Source organism: Varanus komodoensis, unplaced genomic scaffold (genome assembly GCF_004798865.1).
Source record: "Varanus komodoensis strain SLA01 unplaced genomic scaffold, ASM479886v1 scaffold22, whole genome shotgun sequence".
Lineage (NCBI taxonomy): Eukaryota > Metazoa > Chordata > Lepidosauria > Squamata > Varanidae > Varanus > Varanus komodoensis.
In genome coordinates this window covers 7,530,286-7,547,487 of record NW_025335606.1, presented here as the reverse complement: position 1 = coordinate 7,547,487, position 17,202 = coordinate 7,530,286, and the positions used below count along the sequence as shown (strand labels likewise).

General features: G+C 43.5%; 2 protein-coding genes and 1 non-coding gene across 3 annotated transcripts in view; 2 read left to right on the top strand and 1 right to left on the bottom strand.

Moving 5' to 3' along the window:
- The window catches only part of MYO5B (myosin VB), a 211,019-nt gene extending 206,904 nt beyond the window's left edge, over positions 1-4,115 (top strand). The window contains exons 35-37 of the mRNA XM_044431198.1: positions 1,706-1,880; positions 2,318-2,398; positions 3,963-4,115. Coding sequence (XP_044287133.1) covers positions 1,706-1,880; positions 2,318-2,398; positions 3,963-4,115 — 409 coding nt within the window. The remainder of the gene's footprint in view (positions 1-1,705; positions 1,881-2,317; positions 2,399-3,962) is intronic.
- Positions 4,116-13,645: 9,530 nt separating this feature from the next.
- On the bottom strand, positions 13,646-13,731 carry LOC123024184. Its single transcript, XR_006414871.1, has one exon.
- A 3,220-nt stretch (positions 13,732-16,951) lies between these two features.
- Positions 16,952-17,202, top strand: part of ACAA2 (acetyl-CoA acyltransferase 2) — a 29,388-nt gene continuing 29,137 nt past the window's right edge. The window contains exon 1 of the mRNA XM_044431199.1: positions 16,952-17,146. Coding sequence (XP_044287134.1) covers positions 17,131-17,146 — 16 coding nt within the window. The 5' untranslated portion in view covers positions 16,952-17,130. The remainder of the gene's footprint in view (positions 17,147-17,202) is intronic.

Genomic DNA, 17,202 nt, shown 5'->3' with positions numbered 1-17,202 from the left:
GGGTCTGAAGCCGGACTGAAATGGGTCCAGATAATCAGTTTCATCCAAGAGTGCTTGGAGTTGTCCCGCCACCGCCTGCTCTAACACCTTGCCCAAGAACGGGATGTTGGCCACCGGTCTATAATTGGTGGCCACCTCTGGATCCAGGGATGCCTTCTTTAGGACTGGCCGGACTACCGCCTCCTTTAAAGGGGCAGGTACCCGGCTGTCTCTTAAAGAGGCGTTGACCACCTCCAGGATCCAGGTGTCTATCCCGTCCTTGGCTTTCTTGAGTAGCCAAGATGGGCAAGGGTCCAGTAAGCAAGTGGTGGGACGTACTTGTCCAAGCACCTTGTCCACATCATCAGGCTGCGGCAACTGAAATTCATCCATCAATTGTGGACCAGACGGCAACATTGGCACCTCCCCTGAAGGTTCTGAGTCACTAGTGGAGTCCAAATGGCATTTATTTTTAAAGATGGAAATTTTAAAAAACGGTATGCCCATGGGCATCGTGTTGAGGTCCCTGGACTACTTTGTACTTGAAATAGAAAGATAATATAAGAACATGCCCGTTGGGGAAGTGTGATTCATGATGGCTCAGTCACGCACACGGTTGCCTCACTTGCTGCTCCAGTCATCAGGCGGTAGGAACATGAGAAGAGATTTTATCACAGAATTCTTGTCGGTTTAAGCCACTATGGATGGAAACCCTCCAGGGTTCCAAGCAGTTTCTCCTGCCCTGTCCAGAGATGCTGAGGCTCAAACCTGAACCTTCTGCATGCAAAGCAGAGCTGTGGCCCTTCCTATAATTGGGGGACCTCTCCAATGAGCACACAGGCGTGAATCAACCCAGCGTGTTTCGCCCAGTCCCATGTTGCAAATCCATCGCTGAACTAGGATTTTAAAGCATACTTAATCTTATTCTTGGGACACAGGTGGCACAGGGGGTTAAACTGCTGAGCTGCTGGGCTGGTTGATCGAAAGGTTGACAGTTCGAATCCACAGACAGGTGAGCTCCTGTGCTTTGTCCCAGCTCCTGCCAACCTTGCAGCTCAAAAGCAAGCAAATGCAAGTAGATAAAAAGGTACCACTTCAGTGGGCAGGTAACAGCGTTCCGTGCACTTCAGTGTTCAGTCATGCCGGCCACCTGACCACGGAGACTGTCTGCGGACAAACCCTGGCTCCCTCGGCCAGGAAATGGAGATGAGCACCACCCCCAAGAGTCAGACATGACTGGACTTCAGTGTCATGAGGACACCTTTACCTTTTAAATCTTATTCTTGGACTACTGGATCATGTTGGCTCTCTCAAATTTAGACATCCTTCTTAGGATCCTCTTGGAAAATGAATTACTGTTAGTCAGTGCTTTTTTTGTAAAAAAAAAAAAAAAAAAGGTGCCGGAACTCACATCCCTCCGGCAGTAAGCACACACACCAATCCCAACCCAAGCAGCTACCTCTCACTATCAGATAGCAGATAGCAGACACAATAGCAGCCTGCAGGCACTATGTTAATGAAGTTTGCTGCTGATCTGCTACTCTGTTCAAAATCACTTCTAAAATCCATTGAAAAAACGGTGCTGGAACGCCATTCCGGTGCGTTCTATGACAAAAAAAGCCCTGCTGTTAGTGATTCTTTCTCCAAGAAGAAATCCGGCAGCTTTCCGAGCCAACCTGCCATGCCGAAGTGCCGAGCTCCTTGTCACGGACGGCTTTCTTTCTAGGTTTAACATCAGCCAGCTGGAAGAATGGTTGCGAGGAAAGAACCTGCACCAGAGTGGAGCTGCCGCCACCATGGAGCCTTTGATCCAGGCAGCACAGCTGCTGCAGCTGAAAAAGAAAACCTCTGAAGATGCGGAGGCCATCTGTTCCTTGTGCACGGTCCTCACCACGCAGCAGGTAAGCGTCCAGGCTGGAAGGGCCTGTTCTTCGTAGGCTCAGGAAGGCTCCCAAGAGATCAAACAAGCCCCTGTCCCTGTGAGAAAACGAGCCAAGGTCCCAGTGAGCAGGCTGCTGGGCTGAGCTAGGGTTGCACCTGCGTTTCCTTGCCCCTGAGCTTACACTACATTGGCCGTTCAGCCAGGCATATAAAGCTGACCCAATGACCGGGGCATTTGCACTGAGGGCTCCTTGACACTCCTCCTTGTGCCTCTTTTCTTCCAGCACCCACTCGCCTCCCCCCCCCCCCGCCCCATTTGTCGTTCCAACCTTCCTTCCTAAGGTTTCACCATCTCGCCAGGAGAAGGAAACATGGCTTTGCAGAAGCGGTGCCTTTTGCTAGAGATCATAATCCGTTCAGTGATCATGTACAACCCGTCTTGTTTTCACTTTCACAGATTATTAAAATACTCAATCTCTACACTCCTGTGAATGAGTTTGAAGAGAGAGTGACTGTAGCCTTCATAAGGAACATTCAGGTAAGTTCAGTTCTGCAGCAAAGAGAAGGTGGGAGATTTATTGCTCCTACGTGGCAGCAGCAGTCAGGCTGTATATGTGCAAACTGCCACATGTCTGTTTTCTGAAAGGCAGAGCTTTAGCTATAAACCTTAAGCTCAACCCTGGAACATACCAGATAACAGAGCATTTGAATTTGAAAACAGAAGGCTAACACAGTTATATTATGATATTATTTTCTATAATTATATTAGGTCACATTTCTGTAAGTTCCCGGATAATTCTTCTCTTCATTCTGGACATCAGCATTATAACTGTAATCTGATCCTGGTGTTCCAGAAAAAAAAAGCAAAGAGAAGAACCTTTGTCTGAACTATTTCCATTTATTGAAAGCTTCCCCAAGATAAAATTAAACAACAGAAATAAGGCATAATGGAAGCAATACTTTAGAAAGGCATCAGATGGAAGGAATACCCTCCAGTTTCTGCAGCATGTCAGACGGAGGCATAGGCAGTCCTAGGCCTCCATTGTTCCTGTTCTTGTTTGGAAATCCCGGTAGATAGAGCAGGTGGCAAATAGAAGAAGGCTACTAGGTTTGCCCTGGCTTGGCTAAATACCAAGTAGCCCTCAGTTCTGCCCTTGCAAACAAGCAGCACTACCAGTAACAAGAAAAGAGGATTCTTCTGACTTCTGTTAGCAACCCCGCTGAAACTTGACCATGCATAGTAAAGAGACCCTAGGGGCGTGCAACTCGAGTTTGTTTTGCTTTAAAAATGCAGTAAGCAATACCCAACAATGCCTTTGTGTGAGTGCAAATCACACTGCGCTAGCACACGGGACCTCTGCTGCAACGCCACTAGCAGGAGCTTGTGCATGTAATTTAAACACGCCCTGTGTGTTCGAGGGCCTGCTGGATCATCTGCCGTGGGGAAGTGGCAGTTCTCTTCACAGATCACACAGCGTTGCAGTTGATACAGTGAGAAGCCGCGGGAGGCCAGTAGACCAAGGAGTAGAGTCAGGGCCAAGGAGTGGCCGGGTGCTGCGGGTTCCGTGATATGACAGGCCAGGCATGTCAGCAGGCTTGGCTTCATTCAGACAGGATGGGCTTGTTTCCCACTCTCGGTCAGCTGCGTGTGTTTGCTTCAGGCCTTTGCAACCTTGTGAAGCTGGGCCTGTTTGCCAGCCATGCAAGAGATGCGGTCAGTTGCCACCTACATGGTGGCATTTTTAACTCCATGGACCACTAGGATATGGATTGGTCTTCCAAGGGAGGTGGTGGAGCCCCCATCAGGGAGGGTGTTCAAGCGAAGATTGGACAACCACATATTAGGGATTACCTGAGTGGAGCTGGCTGGAGCCGGGGGTCAGACTAGATGGCCTAGGAGACCCCTCTTTCTTTCTGTTTCATCAAATAATAGGCATGTGAGCAAACAACAGGCAGTCAGTCAACAGTATCCGACTAGTCAGCTGACTGGTATGTCAGCGCTCCAATTTGAACAGCCAGGCAGCTCCAGTGTAAGCGTTCCATGTGTTGCCCAGAATTTTGTGTCTCTGCTGAAGTGTTCCTCCCGCTTCTTGTTCATTTAGGCACATTTACAAGAGCGGAACGACCCTCCGCAGCTGCTGTTAGACTCCAAGTTCATGTTCCCGGTTTTGTTTCCATTCAACCCTTCTTCTCTAACCATGGACTCGATTCACATCCCGGCTTCTCTTGGCCTGGAATTCCTTAACAAAGTTTGAAAATGCTATAAGGACTCCCAGCCCAGTTTCCCAAGGGTTCAAGCAAAAAACAACAACAAAGTGGAATTAAAGGATCTCATCAGAGGTGGACCAAATGAACAGTTAAAGAACCAATACACTTTTGTCAGTCAGTGCTAAATGTACAGCATAAGAAAATGATCTTATATTTTGGTTGGATGCTTTTGATTTGTACGGGTTTTGTTTGTCTGTCTCCTTTTTGAGGGGGTGATCGATCTTGCAGCTAATACTTGAAACAAGAGAGGGGTTTGTACTGCTTATATCAGACTTAAATATTGTCTCCTGCCTGCCACTCAGGCACCAGCCCTGGCAAGTGGGACATTTATTTTGATTTTCATAAATAATGGCTTTCAAGGAATTCTGTGCTGAAATAACAAAAAGAAGAAAAAAAGACTGAATGGCCACACATCTTCAAAATATTCATGGTCTGTTTGCAGAAATTGGAAGCAGGCTTAAGTTGTGCAAATGCTGCTATCTGCCATTTTTAACAAGATTGTTTTAGGAAATAAAGTTGCTGCAGGCCAAACTAGTAATTCGTGATGTAGTTGAAAGAGTAGTGGAAAGAAAACAGTACATTTTCCTTGCATCTGAAGCTTGAGAAAGTAGCTGCTGTTGCAGGTCCCTTCAAATCGCAATCTGCATGTCTCATAAAGTAGATTGCTTACAGGGGCAGTCCCGATCCATCATTAGCATATCAAATGGAATTTCTTCCATATGCAGCATGGGGAATAAAGGAAGTTGTGTACCCACGTACCACTATACTAGCTTAATACCATAAGTATGAATCCACTACTGGCTACTACAGTCCAGAATTTTGCAGCAGTTGATGAGGCCTCATTAATCCCAGTGATATTTATGAAACTACTTTGATTTGATATACTGTGTGAGAAGCAGTACAGTGTGCGAGGTGTATCATACCTAAAGCAGGGGAAAGACAAGTCCTTGCCAACACAGTTGATGAGCTCCTACAGCCCACAATAGTGTGATCACGCTGGCGGCCTACCAGTCTGCGGCACAGATACCCCGACTCAGTTGTGTATCATTGTGGAGTAAACATTTCCCTAATCTGCAATCTGGTGCAGCTTATTGGATTGGCAGAGCTGTGTGCGTGGAACTAATCTTCAGCCAGTTTGGTGATTTTGGCGGTCCTCCAAGCCAGTAAACAAGGGCCCTATCGTGTACCACAGAAGCAGCAATGCAAGAGATAGGCATTTAGTTTCATAGCAAAATATTGGTTGACAGGGAATTGTTTTGAGAGTAGAATTACAGTGAAATGCTAAATGACCTTGTATCTATATCAGCATGAAAGAGTGGACAATCATGAGTAAGAAAACTAATTTCTTACAGATCCAATGGCACTGTTATTTGACTAACTTCCAGCCCTTATTTAACACTAGAGTAACAGCCCTACATATGCATAGGTAAAAGGAACAGAAACAGTTTCACTGATAAGAATTTGATGGTTCTAGGAGTATTTAATTTCTAACCCAAAGGGGATTTTCAAAATCCTTTTAAGGTAAATAGTTTTCCCTACCCCCATTACATGGGAATTAAACCACATCTGCTGCTTTCAACTATTCTTCATTTGGTGTCAGGTTAGTTATAGTTATTAAATGGGGCCATATAATGGCAAGAGTTGCATGAATCCATAAGGAGACAAATGCAGAATTCACTTTTTGCAGCTTCCATTAACTTGCACATACAAGCTAGTGAATTCCAGCAGGAAGATTTGGTACTAGTTGTTTGTTTGGTACTCAGTTTGGTCCAGACTTACTGTTCAGACTCTTTACACTTGCATTTTTTGAGACAGATCTTAGACAAGTGTTGCTTTTAACATGGCTAACATCACCCTCTTCAGACCAATTTTGCTTGCTATAAATCAAATCACCAACTTGCAAAGTAGCTTCTTTACAATGAAATGCAGCTTCACTAAATGGATCGATACTACAGCATTCTAACCTATTTCAGGAAAGAACTGGAGCACGTTCCCATTTTTAGCAGATCATTAGTCCCAAGGCCAGTGCTCTGTCTAAAAGCTGAAGAGTCTGCATATTTGGGTCCTGCTGATTCAGGCTATGCTGCTCAGCACTGTGCCATATTGAGTCCAGGGATTACAGGTGCACAGACACAAATTCCTAAGGTCACCTTGTAAATCAAAGTCTCTTTCAGTCAAGCTAAGACATGCCTATACAAACACTGCCCCAACACTTCAGTATATACGTATATATTGCTATGAAGCTGAGACTGTAATCTCAAATTAAATTCTATGGAAATCTAGGGAGCCAACTATTCCTAACTAATTCGTAGCAAAAGGATAAGCCAACTGGCAAAATTGTGGCTTCACCAATATTTTCTTCAAATATCCTCTGTTCAACTTGACTTGCTTCAGTCCTACAGTGCTTCCAGCTTCCTGCTTTGCCCACGACAAAGTGCCCCATTAGGTTTCAGCCAGTCTCAAAGTACCTGCTCTGACAAACTGAATCAATAATGGGAAGATGATTTCCCCCTGATGTCACTCTTTCCCATCATTACCTGGGGGTGCAAAATAGCAAGTTCTCCAAGAAAGCTTTGCTTTCTTTTGTGATTTCCTGCGTGCACAGAGCCTAAACCTAGCCACTGGCAAAGATTCACCCGTTAAGCTAAATAGGATGGAAGATACTTGGGCTTTCTGGAGTGCTGTTTCAGTGGGTCCCAAATCTGATAGCATCAAGAAGTCCAACTAGCCCATTGCCTGCATCCGAACAAATCCATTGCCATCTCTGCTTTTGTCAAACATCTGTGTTTCAATGTAGCTGTTTCTTTCCAGAATGCTATAGAAGTTCCCATTGAGCTGGGACTTGGTGTTCCTTTTGTTTTCTTTTAGTGACTATTCCTGTACTTTTCCTTCGGCCAATGCATAGCCATGATCAGTAAAATATAAGGGTGAGACAAAGCCTTGGTTAGCAGTATCCAATCCAGATCCATGATTGCAGCGACCAGAGGGTTGTTGTTGTTGTTGCTCTTTTCTTTTTTCTTCTGCATGATAGCAGCTTCATCCTTATGATCAAATTTCCCATCTCTTGCCAAATCAGCCTGATGCTGGGGGATTCTGCCAACTGTGAAGAAGTAAAGCATCTGCTACCTTAAAATGTGTACATGTTTGCGTGTGTGGTTCAGAACCAGGTGACCACTCCTGACTTCTGAAGTCTATATAGAATAGACTATATAGAGTCTATACAGTGTAGTCCTGCACTCTAGACAAAACAGAAACAATGCATTCACACAACTGCCCCATGTTATATGAAGAGTACCGGTTTCTTCGTAGCCAATGATGTTGTCCCCCGTTGCAAGTTAATTCACAACCATTTTCAAATGTGTCACTGAATATAATTCTAAGCAGGTGGGTTAAATAAAACAAATCTGCAGAACCCAGCTTACTGTGGGTCTTATAAAAGATTTTATTAAAGTGTGGCTAATAATCTTTAGAGGATGATAGTATTTCACTACAGGACTGCGAGGAAAATAATTTATATTATGTAATATATCTGTGTATATTTTTAAAAAAAGTTAGTATAGAAAGGGATAGTAGAAATTGAGTAAATATCTGTAATATTTATCTGCAAACTTGGATTTTCAGAAGGATCTCATGTTAAATAACTTTGATGTATGTAATTTTTATGTTATCTGTTTTTAAGATATCCTAGAACTTGCTTTTTTTAAAAAGCCAATTCACTGGTATCGCCATGCACAAACACGCCTTCTCTCTAATCAGCCATATCAACTTGATTTAAAACACTTTAGCACTGTTCAAGGAGGTGGGTGGTATCATTTTATTTCATTTTTTAAAAAAACTATTTCTGACTGAGTACTTCCCCACTGTGTGCCTTTTCACCATTGCTCTCAGTTTTTCAGAACTGAGTGCTGTAACTGTGGGGAAAGGTGTTAAATGGCACAAAAATGCATTGGGATGTATATGTAGGCAGCTGAAGCTGGAAATGGAGATGGACTTGTTTGAAAGTCCCTAAAAGAACCTCAGTATTCATTGCAAATGACAGCTGCAGTCCTGCAGTGTACAAAAGCCAGGAGCACATGAAGATCAGAGTTTACCTGGCTTTTCTCCAAGTAACTTTTTCAGTGTCCCCCAAGTTGAAACACAGCATTTGAAGGTTCAGTGTAAACAATGCCAGAGGAAGACGTGCTGGGCAGCCCTGATGTATGCACACAGTTGTTCACTCACATATACTACGCTGTGATTATCTGGAAATGCCATTGGGCAGGAACATCCATCCATCATTAAGTGTACACCCATTATGAATGAAATTCCACATTTCGGATCATGCTTGTTGAGCAACGAGGTCTGTATTACATTCCTCATAAGGGACCACTGAATGCTTATGGAGCCCAAATAAGATTTAGAATCCTTGTGCTTGTGATCTTGCATATACATTCTACATGTTTGCTGCAATTAGTAGAAGATATACTGTTACTGAATAATATAAAATTAAGTAATTCATATGTCTGAAAGAGTTAAACCTGGAAGATATATGTTGGACTGCTCAGAAAAGATTTACCTGCACAATTGTTAACTGTTGTGCGCATTAATAAGACTGAACAAAGGACAGGGATATGTCCAGATAGTCACATTCTGGTTGAGCTGTTTTGACTTTTCCAATGGTGCAAAAGGTAGACATTTTGTGGCTCCCTTTCTTCCAAGTTTGACGCTTACTGATGAAGAAAGGGAAATTGCAAAAATTTCCACTCAGCAGCAACAGATTACTCTGTCTGATGGACTCCACTGAAGCTAGAGGTCCCCTCTCACCCCAGCTTTCCCTTTGTGTTCCTTGTTTAGAGGAGCAGTATGTTTCCAAACAGAGGAGGGAACATACTATATTCCTAGTCTTGGCAGGAATTTGGCACTTCCATAAAGACACTGAAACATTGAACGTCTTGGGACTGGTTCCCAGACGACTTTTGGAGAGACATCTTTCTGATATGTGCTCTTTATAGTTTTGTCTGACTAGGAATTAACTGCCAAGAACAGGGTTTGCAACTGACCAGAATTTCATCACCATGCATATTCAGAACAGCACATACTGAATTTAAGTTCTCCAAAATGAATGGGGCAGCAACCAGGGGTACCCTACTAAAGGTTACTGTCATTGCTGTGTAGCTGGGCATTACTGTGGCTATTTGTTGACTTTATTTCTTGATGAGAGGGTGCCCAGACCTAAGCCCCATTAAGATGAATAACTATCAGTGAACTCAGTTGATCAATGCACCAAATGAAGTGCTAGTAAATGTTAAACTTTGAGGGAGTGCAAATAACAACATTCCTGATACCCTTACCAAGGTCAAAAGACTGAAAGCAGGGAAGACTGTGTGTTCCCTTTCACCACCCTTTTCCCACTGCCATTTAACCACATGACGTGGTTATTCACAGTTAATGCTCAACAAGCATTGCTAGCCATCTTCAGATCTTCATTATAGTATTAATTAACTGTAAACGCTGAAATTTACCCATGGTTAAAGCTAGTAGAAATTCACATCTGACCAGCATAGGTAGGGCTGTGGGAATGGGAGGCCACCATCTCATAATTGGCTCCTCTTCCAACCATGGTTAAGAGACTGGGAGCGCTAGATTTCTATCAACCCTTAAATATGCTACAGGACTCAAGAATTTGCAATGATTGGCTATAAGATGATGCAAGATGTGTGAGGAATCAACAAGTTGTCACACACAAACCACATGTTCTTCCCATTGTAGCACTACACTAACCCCATGCTTATTTCTTATTGTTAGATTAGTAAACTGAAATAGACATATTTTAGGGTGAGGACAACCTGGATTATAGCCAGCTGTTCACAATTGTGCCAATCAAACTATATTGCATGAGCCAGGTTATCCCTCTGTCTTCTAAAGCCCTTGGATTTTTATATATTTGAAGACGTAATTGACCAAATGACTTTGTTTTCTGAATTAAGGCTGAATCATTGAGAAAGGCTATAAAATTGTTCAATGAATGCAAATGCCAGACAGAAAAGATCGTTGCGCTAAAAGGGAATAAAATAAAGCATATGCCCAACTGTGTGCATGCAGAGTCTTAAATCACCCCGGGTTAATTAGGGCTGCTCTGAAGGCACCCAAACTACATTTGAGTGCAAGTTCCAAAATTGTAGATGAAATACTACTGCTGATAAAAGTATTTTTTTTTCCTCCATTTTGAACAAATCTGGAAGTCACGCACCTTCTGTTCATAGGAAACTGACTGTAATGGTCACTGTCATTCAGCTGTGCATAAACTATTGTGAAATAAATACTTTGGAATAATTTGGGAGCTTGTTGGCCTTGTTTTGTGTGTATGGCAGTGGAAAAGCCATTTTTTTCACAGTTCTCATCCTAAAAGCATTAAGAATGAAGTCCAGTGTGTTTAGAAAAATCCTTTTAATCGTACAGCCTGCCCGCCTTAGCCTGGACACACCCAGTCGTAGACTTGTTGGTGACGCGTGGTGCCTCACAGCTGCTTTCCTGCAGCTTTAAGTTAGCCGTACAGATACATACAGCCACAGATACAAATAGTCTCAGAAAGTCTCTCTTATTTATTGGAGCTGCTTCTATGACATTTGTTATTCTAAGATCTCTAAGGGCACCATCTAATTAGCTCCAGTTCAGATGCATAAACTGAGACTAACCCTAAGACTCCAAAGGACAAGGGGAGGACACCCCTTTTCCTCCAGCCATCTCCCTGGAGAGGCATCCAGTACCGTTCTTTCCACGCAGGCTGCACGGAAGGTCCAGGCTAAGCACTCAGCCTTTGACATCCCAGCTCAGAGATCACAGGACCTCATAGTTGGGTTCCAATAATCCTATAGCCTCCCAGACAACATTGGGAGTCTAGGGGATCACTTCCTAAGTTGTTAGCATCAAATTATATACGATATAAAAATCAATGTAAAAATAATATAGAGGAATATTACAGTAATAAAAGTAGAATAGAGCAATGTCATATTTGTTCATAAGTCAGAGGAAGCTTGCATGAACAAAGCTCATCAAAGCATTTAGAACTTGCCAGTTTCCATCCTTTGAGCCACATGTGCATAGCATTCCAAATGGTCCATGCCACTAACCAAGAAAATCCATTATGTGCCATTACCCAGCAATACAATGGTACCTCAGCTCACAAACGCCTCAGCTCACGACCAAATCGGGTCGCTAACAAAAATTTCATATAAATTGGGTGGCGGCCATGATCGTGCTGGGGGTGGGGGGAGATGGCCGAGATCGCACTCGTCTTTCCTGCAGGAGCACAACTGCAATCCCAGCCATCTCGCCCCCGCAGCACAATCGTGCCCGTCCCTCCCTCCCCAGCGCACCCGCGGTCGTGCCCATCTCCCCCACCTCCAGCATGCCAGGATAATGGGTGTGTGCAGGGATGACGGGCGCGATTGCAGTCGTGCTTGGGGGGGGGGGGGCAGGAAGATGGCTGCATTAGTGCCCAGGGTGGGGGGAGGGGAGATGGCCGCAATCTTTGTTGTTGTCACTTTGCTTCACATTTTTCTGATTAAAAAAATAGGTACAGAACGGATTCACCTAATTTACATTGGACCTTATGGGGAAATTTAACTTGGCTCACGACCAACCTGGGTCACAACCAGAGTCCTGGAATGGATCAAATTTGTGAGCCAAAGTACCACTGTACTGCATAAATACGTAAATAAACCACTATAGGTTAGCTGATGGTTTCATCTAGATCTGATTGTCTTTAAATCCAAACTCTACCAATTTTGAAAAAAAGGGTGAAGTGGAAAAAATACTGTAATACCTCTCTGCTTTTGCCCACATTGTCTTCAGCATCTGTTCCACACATGTAACAAGCTTCCAAAAAGTGTTTTTACTTAATGTTCTCATCTGCATGCTGTTGCATACTTAAATAACTGCATATTTAGTCATATATGCACATCTATATTAGCATTCCAGCCTGAATTTGACATGGTTTAATGGGGAAATGTTGGGACAAAAATATTGCATTACTTTCATGTATAATCTGCCTGAGTGGCTCACAATGAATTGCACATTACTTTCCTTTAACAATTCCACATTAGGAAAAAAAAATAAGACTGGCTTTTGAGAAATGGTGCAATCTAATTTATTAGGTAAAAAGTAGGGTGACTAGGGCGAAGCCTCATTGATTTCAGTGAGACTTTTACATATAAATGCACAAGGTTGTACTTGTATGAAGCTTAATGCCAGAACCTCTAGTTAAATGTAAGCTTTTAAGTGAAAGAGTTTTAGGGTTTCTGAAGCAACATCTCTGTTGAGCAAATGTAATTATAGCAACCATGCACCAGTAAAATAATTCACTCTGATTTGTTTTATGGCTGCATCTGACAACACGCCAAGTGTAATCAGGGCAATTTATCATCCTAGAAGTAGAGAACATGTTTATGGAAATGAGGAGCTAGGATTTTGTTCAGGTTAAACAGCTCATGCGATCAACCACAAATTGTTAGGAGAAAAAATAATGTAAGATGTACACCACTACTTCCTATGGCTGCAAGGAATTGGAAGCATGTGGTTACAACACCACAGCACCTCTTCTGTCCATGGGATTAAAATTTGTCACCACGAGGACTAGAAACAATGCAGCCTCCAGGTTTTTGAGGCCTTGTGAACAGCACGCCTTCCACTGTCCCCCACCTGCAAGGCGTCCACCTTCTCCCCACCATGGTCACCAGCTGGTATTGCTCCTCTCTCGTCACAGCTACTGCTCGCTGCCTTGACAGACAAGAAGTCCAGTGGGCGAGTAGGCAGTGGCATCTCCTGGGCATCCTTTTCCTCATCACCCCCTTGCCTGGGTCAGTTGAGAGGCAGGTGAGTAAACCAACTGCAGTACTTGAATGCCCCTCAGCAAGTGCCTGCCCACGCCTACCCTCAGTGCTGGTCCTGACCTGACGTTTCATCCTATTTAAGGGAATACTAGCATTCTCTATTTTATCAAAGTGACTGATGTAGTGGGTGGGGGTTAATTTGTGGAACACCTCAGCAAAAAGATGACGTGTCTTGCTAAGATTCTCCTATTCTTCAATAAAGGTCCAAGGGTTCAATGTCCAGGCTATTGAAAGCTAATAGGAAATAATATTCTCACACCAATAACAGGAATCCACTTTTGCCCAGTGGGATGAGAAATGAAGGTAAAGTATTATGTGGAATGGGAGATAAGGAAAGGGGTAAAGATTTAGTCCACTTATATGATGTATTTCCTTTAATGAGTTCATGTTTATGACTCTCCCTACAACAATCCCATGAGAATATGGCTGGAAAGGGACTCAGTGGCTGAGAGATATCCTGCAGCTTCAGGGCTCAGTTGGGATTTTAACCCTCTGTTCTAGTCCAACAGTCACCCGTTCCATGATCCTGCTTCACAGCATGGTACAAATGGGTTGTTTTCAGATCTATGGCTGTTCCAATATTTGGTTCCCTAATCTTGTTTTCTTTATCAGCAGCCAATTGTAGCAATGGGACTAGTTATTTTCTTGGGTCTCAGATGCCTTTGTCAGCACAAATTCCTTCATTCAGTTCCGCAGAACTCGGATTGCGCAGTGGGCTATTCATCATAGACCAGTAATTGCAGCACAGGGGAGTGCTTTCCAAATGGGAACATTTAAACATTCACAATGTCCGATCAGGAAAATGAATTCTCCTGACCCATCTGTAGTCCCTTCTCCCCACACTGGAACTGAGAGGGGGGAAAGAGCTGCAGGCAACAGCAGCTTTTTAAAAATAAAAGGTAAGACTGGGTATCATGGTCAAGGGAAGAGAAAAGGGTCTTGGGTACAGGACTCATATTTCTATTCATGGAAAAAGGGCTGGGAATTACCACTGTATCAAATGTGCTTTCTCTATCTAGGAAATCCCACACCCTCTACTTATATACTGAGCTTGCCCTACCCATCTCTGACAACATGCAACTTACTTTGATAAAATACAGAAAACTTAAAATGCACAGGATAAGGGCTTAGTCCTACAGATAGGGAGGGGTTCATGCTGCCTCCAAAATATCTGTCTAGTACTAAGTATTGTTGATCTGGGCTGTTAAGGAGAAGCATATATTGGGGTTCAAACCGCTGGATATAAAATTTGCAGCTCTTACATGTTTTCTGCCAGATGTTTGCCACTTAGCATTTAATGCATTGTTATTGACAGAAGCATGAGAGATACTCATTTAATAGAAGTAATTTAACAATCTATCCATGAGATCATAACTATTTATCCATCTAGCCCAGGTACTGTCTACTCCAACTGGCAGCTGATCTCTAGGGTCTCTCCCAACTGTCTTGTCATCATCTTCTACCTGGTCATTACAACTGGAGAAACCAGGGGTTGAACTTGCAACCTTCTGCATGAAAAGCACATGCTCTCATGCTGTCCTTCCATACTTCCTCCAGAAGCTTTCAGTGGTCCCCAATTTCTGAAGTTGCCTACCCTAAAAATACAACATAGGTTTTAAAAAATCATGTTTCCATTGAGATTTTTGGTTCTTTATTTAAAACTATTTCAGTTCATTTTTAGCAATTCCGCCTGATAAAGGAGTCAGGATTTAAATTAAATTAAGATGACTAATACAAAATGTTTATCCAGTGTACAGGGACACTAACAGAATATTCTAGGACTCCTTACCACTGTGCAGCCTATCAGCAAGAACTGTTCTTTATATAGCTATATTACATAGGTGCAGAACTGCACCATACCAATTTGGTTAGTTTTTAAAAAACATTAATATTGATAAAAAAATACAAAGGACATTATAAAATATAAAAAACCCCACAAGATACAACCCCCCCCCCCCATATATATATAACAATTAGTGCACTACTCCACCAGGTATAATATTTTTTTCCTTCCATCCTTCGCTGCTGCTTCTTTGCTTCTAGCTCTAACTTTCCACTCTTTCAGGAATGCCCCCTTCCATCCAAATTGCATTGAATCAGCCGAAGGTTTAATACCCTTCCCTTTTATTAGTACATATTCAATAATCAAACCTCATATAGGTTAGTTTCTTTTTAATCCTTGTTATTGAATGAAAAATGCCTAATGTGTTAATTTCTTCCTGGGAGTTCATTATGTTTTATCAGCTGCTGAGCTTTGAATAGATGGACTACATCTAATCCACTGTATGATATTCACCTTTATTTTCCAGTTCTTTGCTATTATTCTTACCTGTTTTCTTTCTATCTTTATTTTCTTTCTTTTTTAAAAAATATGTACCTAAACAAACAACATTCCTGGTTAACATAATTAAACAATACATTAATATCAGTGCTACCTCTACCAGGACCAACTACTCTAGTTACTTAATGTAAGAACATTTGTTCATTCCGGTGGTCCCACTTCCCCTCCAAAAATACATTGACTCTTGTGGTGGTTCTCAGCTGACTCGTATAAATTAATCTGGAATATTTAATTTTATTTAATTTTAATAAAACATTTTTATCCCATCTTTCACTAAATGTCTCAAGACGGCTTACAAAAACATAATTCACAACATAAAATCCACAACAAAAAAGTACAATCAATAGTACAATAGATAATAATTATGATAAATACAATCAGTAATAATACCATCCAGTTAAACCGATAAAAATGAATTAATCACATTCATAAGGAAAATAAGGAAAATATAGCTATTAATGATAAGTGGACTTGTGATATTAAATGGAAAAAAGGTCTGATAAGTGAAAACAAGTTTGAAAATATTTAGAGACCTTTTATTGAATATGTTTTAATTTAAGGAAGGGCTGTTTTTCTTTCCTAACTGGCTCCACGTAATTTCTTACAAACTTGAAGATGCCACACCATGTTCCAATTTGCTTTCTTCCTCGCCCTCGCCACTCTGTTCAGAATTGCAGGAAGGAGAACAGAGACTAGCTAAGCACCCCGATTTTCTTTGATTGGACTTGGAAGCGCTTGCACTGCCCGGGAAGGCGCCGCAGCTGCGAGTAGGCCGCGTTGCCACGGAGATGACTGGGGGGAATGTGCCAAGCTCAACGCGCGCCCCGCTTTACTCGCTTCTCCGGCCCAGCGCGACGTCCGCAGACGCAGATTCCACGCACGGCCACCTCCGCACCACACCGAGGAAGTGAAAAAAAATACCCACGCCAGGAAAGTAACATCATAAAGTTTCCCCCACTCCCCCAAAACCTGGTTCACCGGCCCTGTTTCCCCGTAAAAATCGTAATTTTAAGCAGCTCTACTCAGAAGTAAGGCCCGCTGTGTTCAGAGGGGCTTACTCCCAAGTGAGTGGCTAATGGCAGCAAATGGGTGCAAAACTGTGCCTGTTTAGACTGGGGAAAATTGCTAAAGCTCCCAGAATGCCCCAATGGCTAATAGGATTGTAGCATATGCTACAATTCTATACATGCTTAGACTGGGAAAGGCTACAGCTCCCAGAATGCCCCAATGGCTAATAGGACTGCAACACATGGGTGCAATCCTGTGCATGCTTAGTCTGAATTCTGGAAGCTGTAGGACTTTTTTTCCATCCAAAAATGGACAGGATTGCGCCCTAGGCCTCGTTACTATTCCCCGTTCTCTGGACCCCTTCATAGGGTCAGCGTTTGGTTTTGTTCCCAGCAGAGGCAGTAGAGCAACCAAATTCCCAAGGCAGGGGGGAAATGCTCCTTTCCACGACCCCGCCCCCCCCGGCATCTCTTGCGCCCCCCCCCCCCCCGCCAGGCGCCCCTCACCCGCCTCTGGGCGCCCCCGCTTGCACGCGCTCGCCGTGCCCGGGCGCGGCCCGGATCCTGCAGCGCTCGCCTGCCAGCATCCTTCTCCCTCTCTGTCGTCCTCTGGTTTCAGCGGAGCGCGCTTCTGCGGGCTGGAAGGCTGGCCCAGCAGGAGAAGTAGGGGAAAGGGGAGTGACGAGGGAGGGGAAAGCCCGATTGCAACACCGGGGAAATATAACGAGACCTTCAGCCTGACCCTCTCGAGAGGCGGCGAGGAAAAGCCAGTCCCGCAGCAGCCATGGCCCTGCTCAGAGGTAAGGCTCCGATGCGGGTCTTCATTTCGAACGCCGCCTGCTACGCCGCGCTCGTT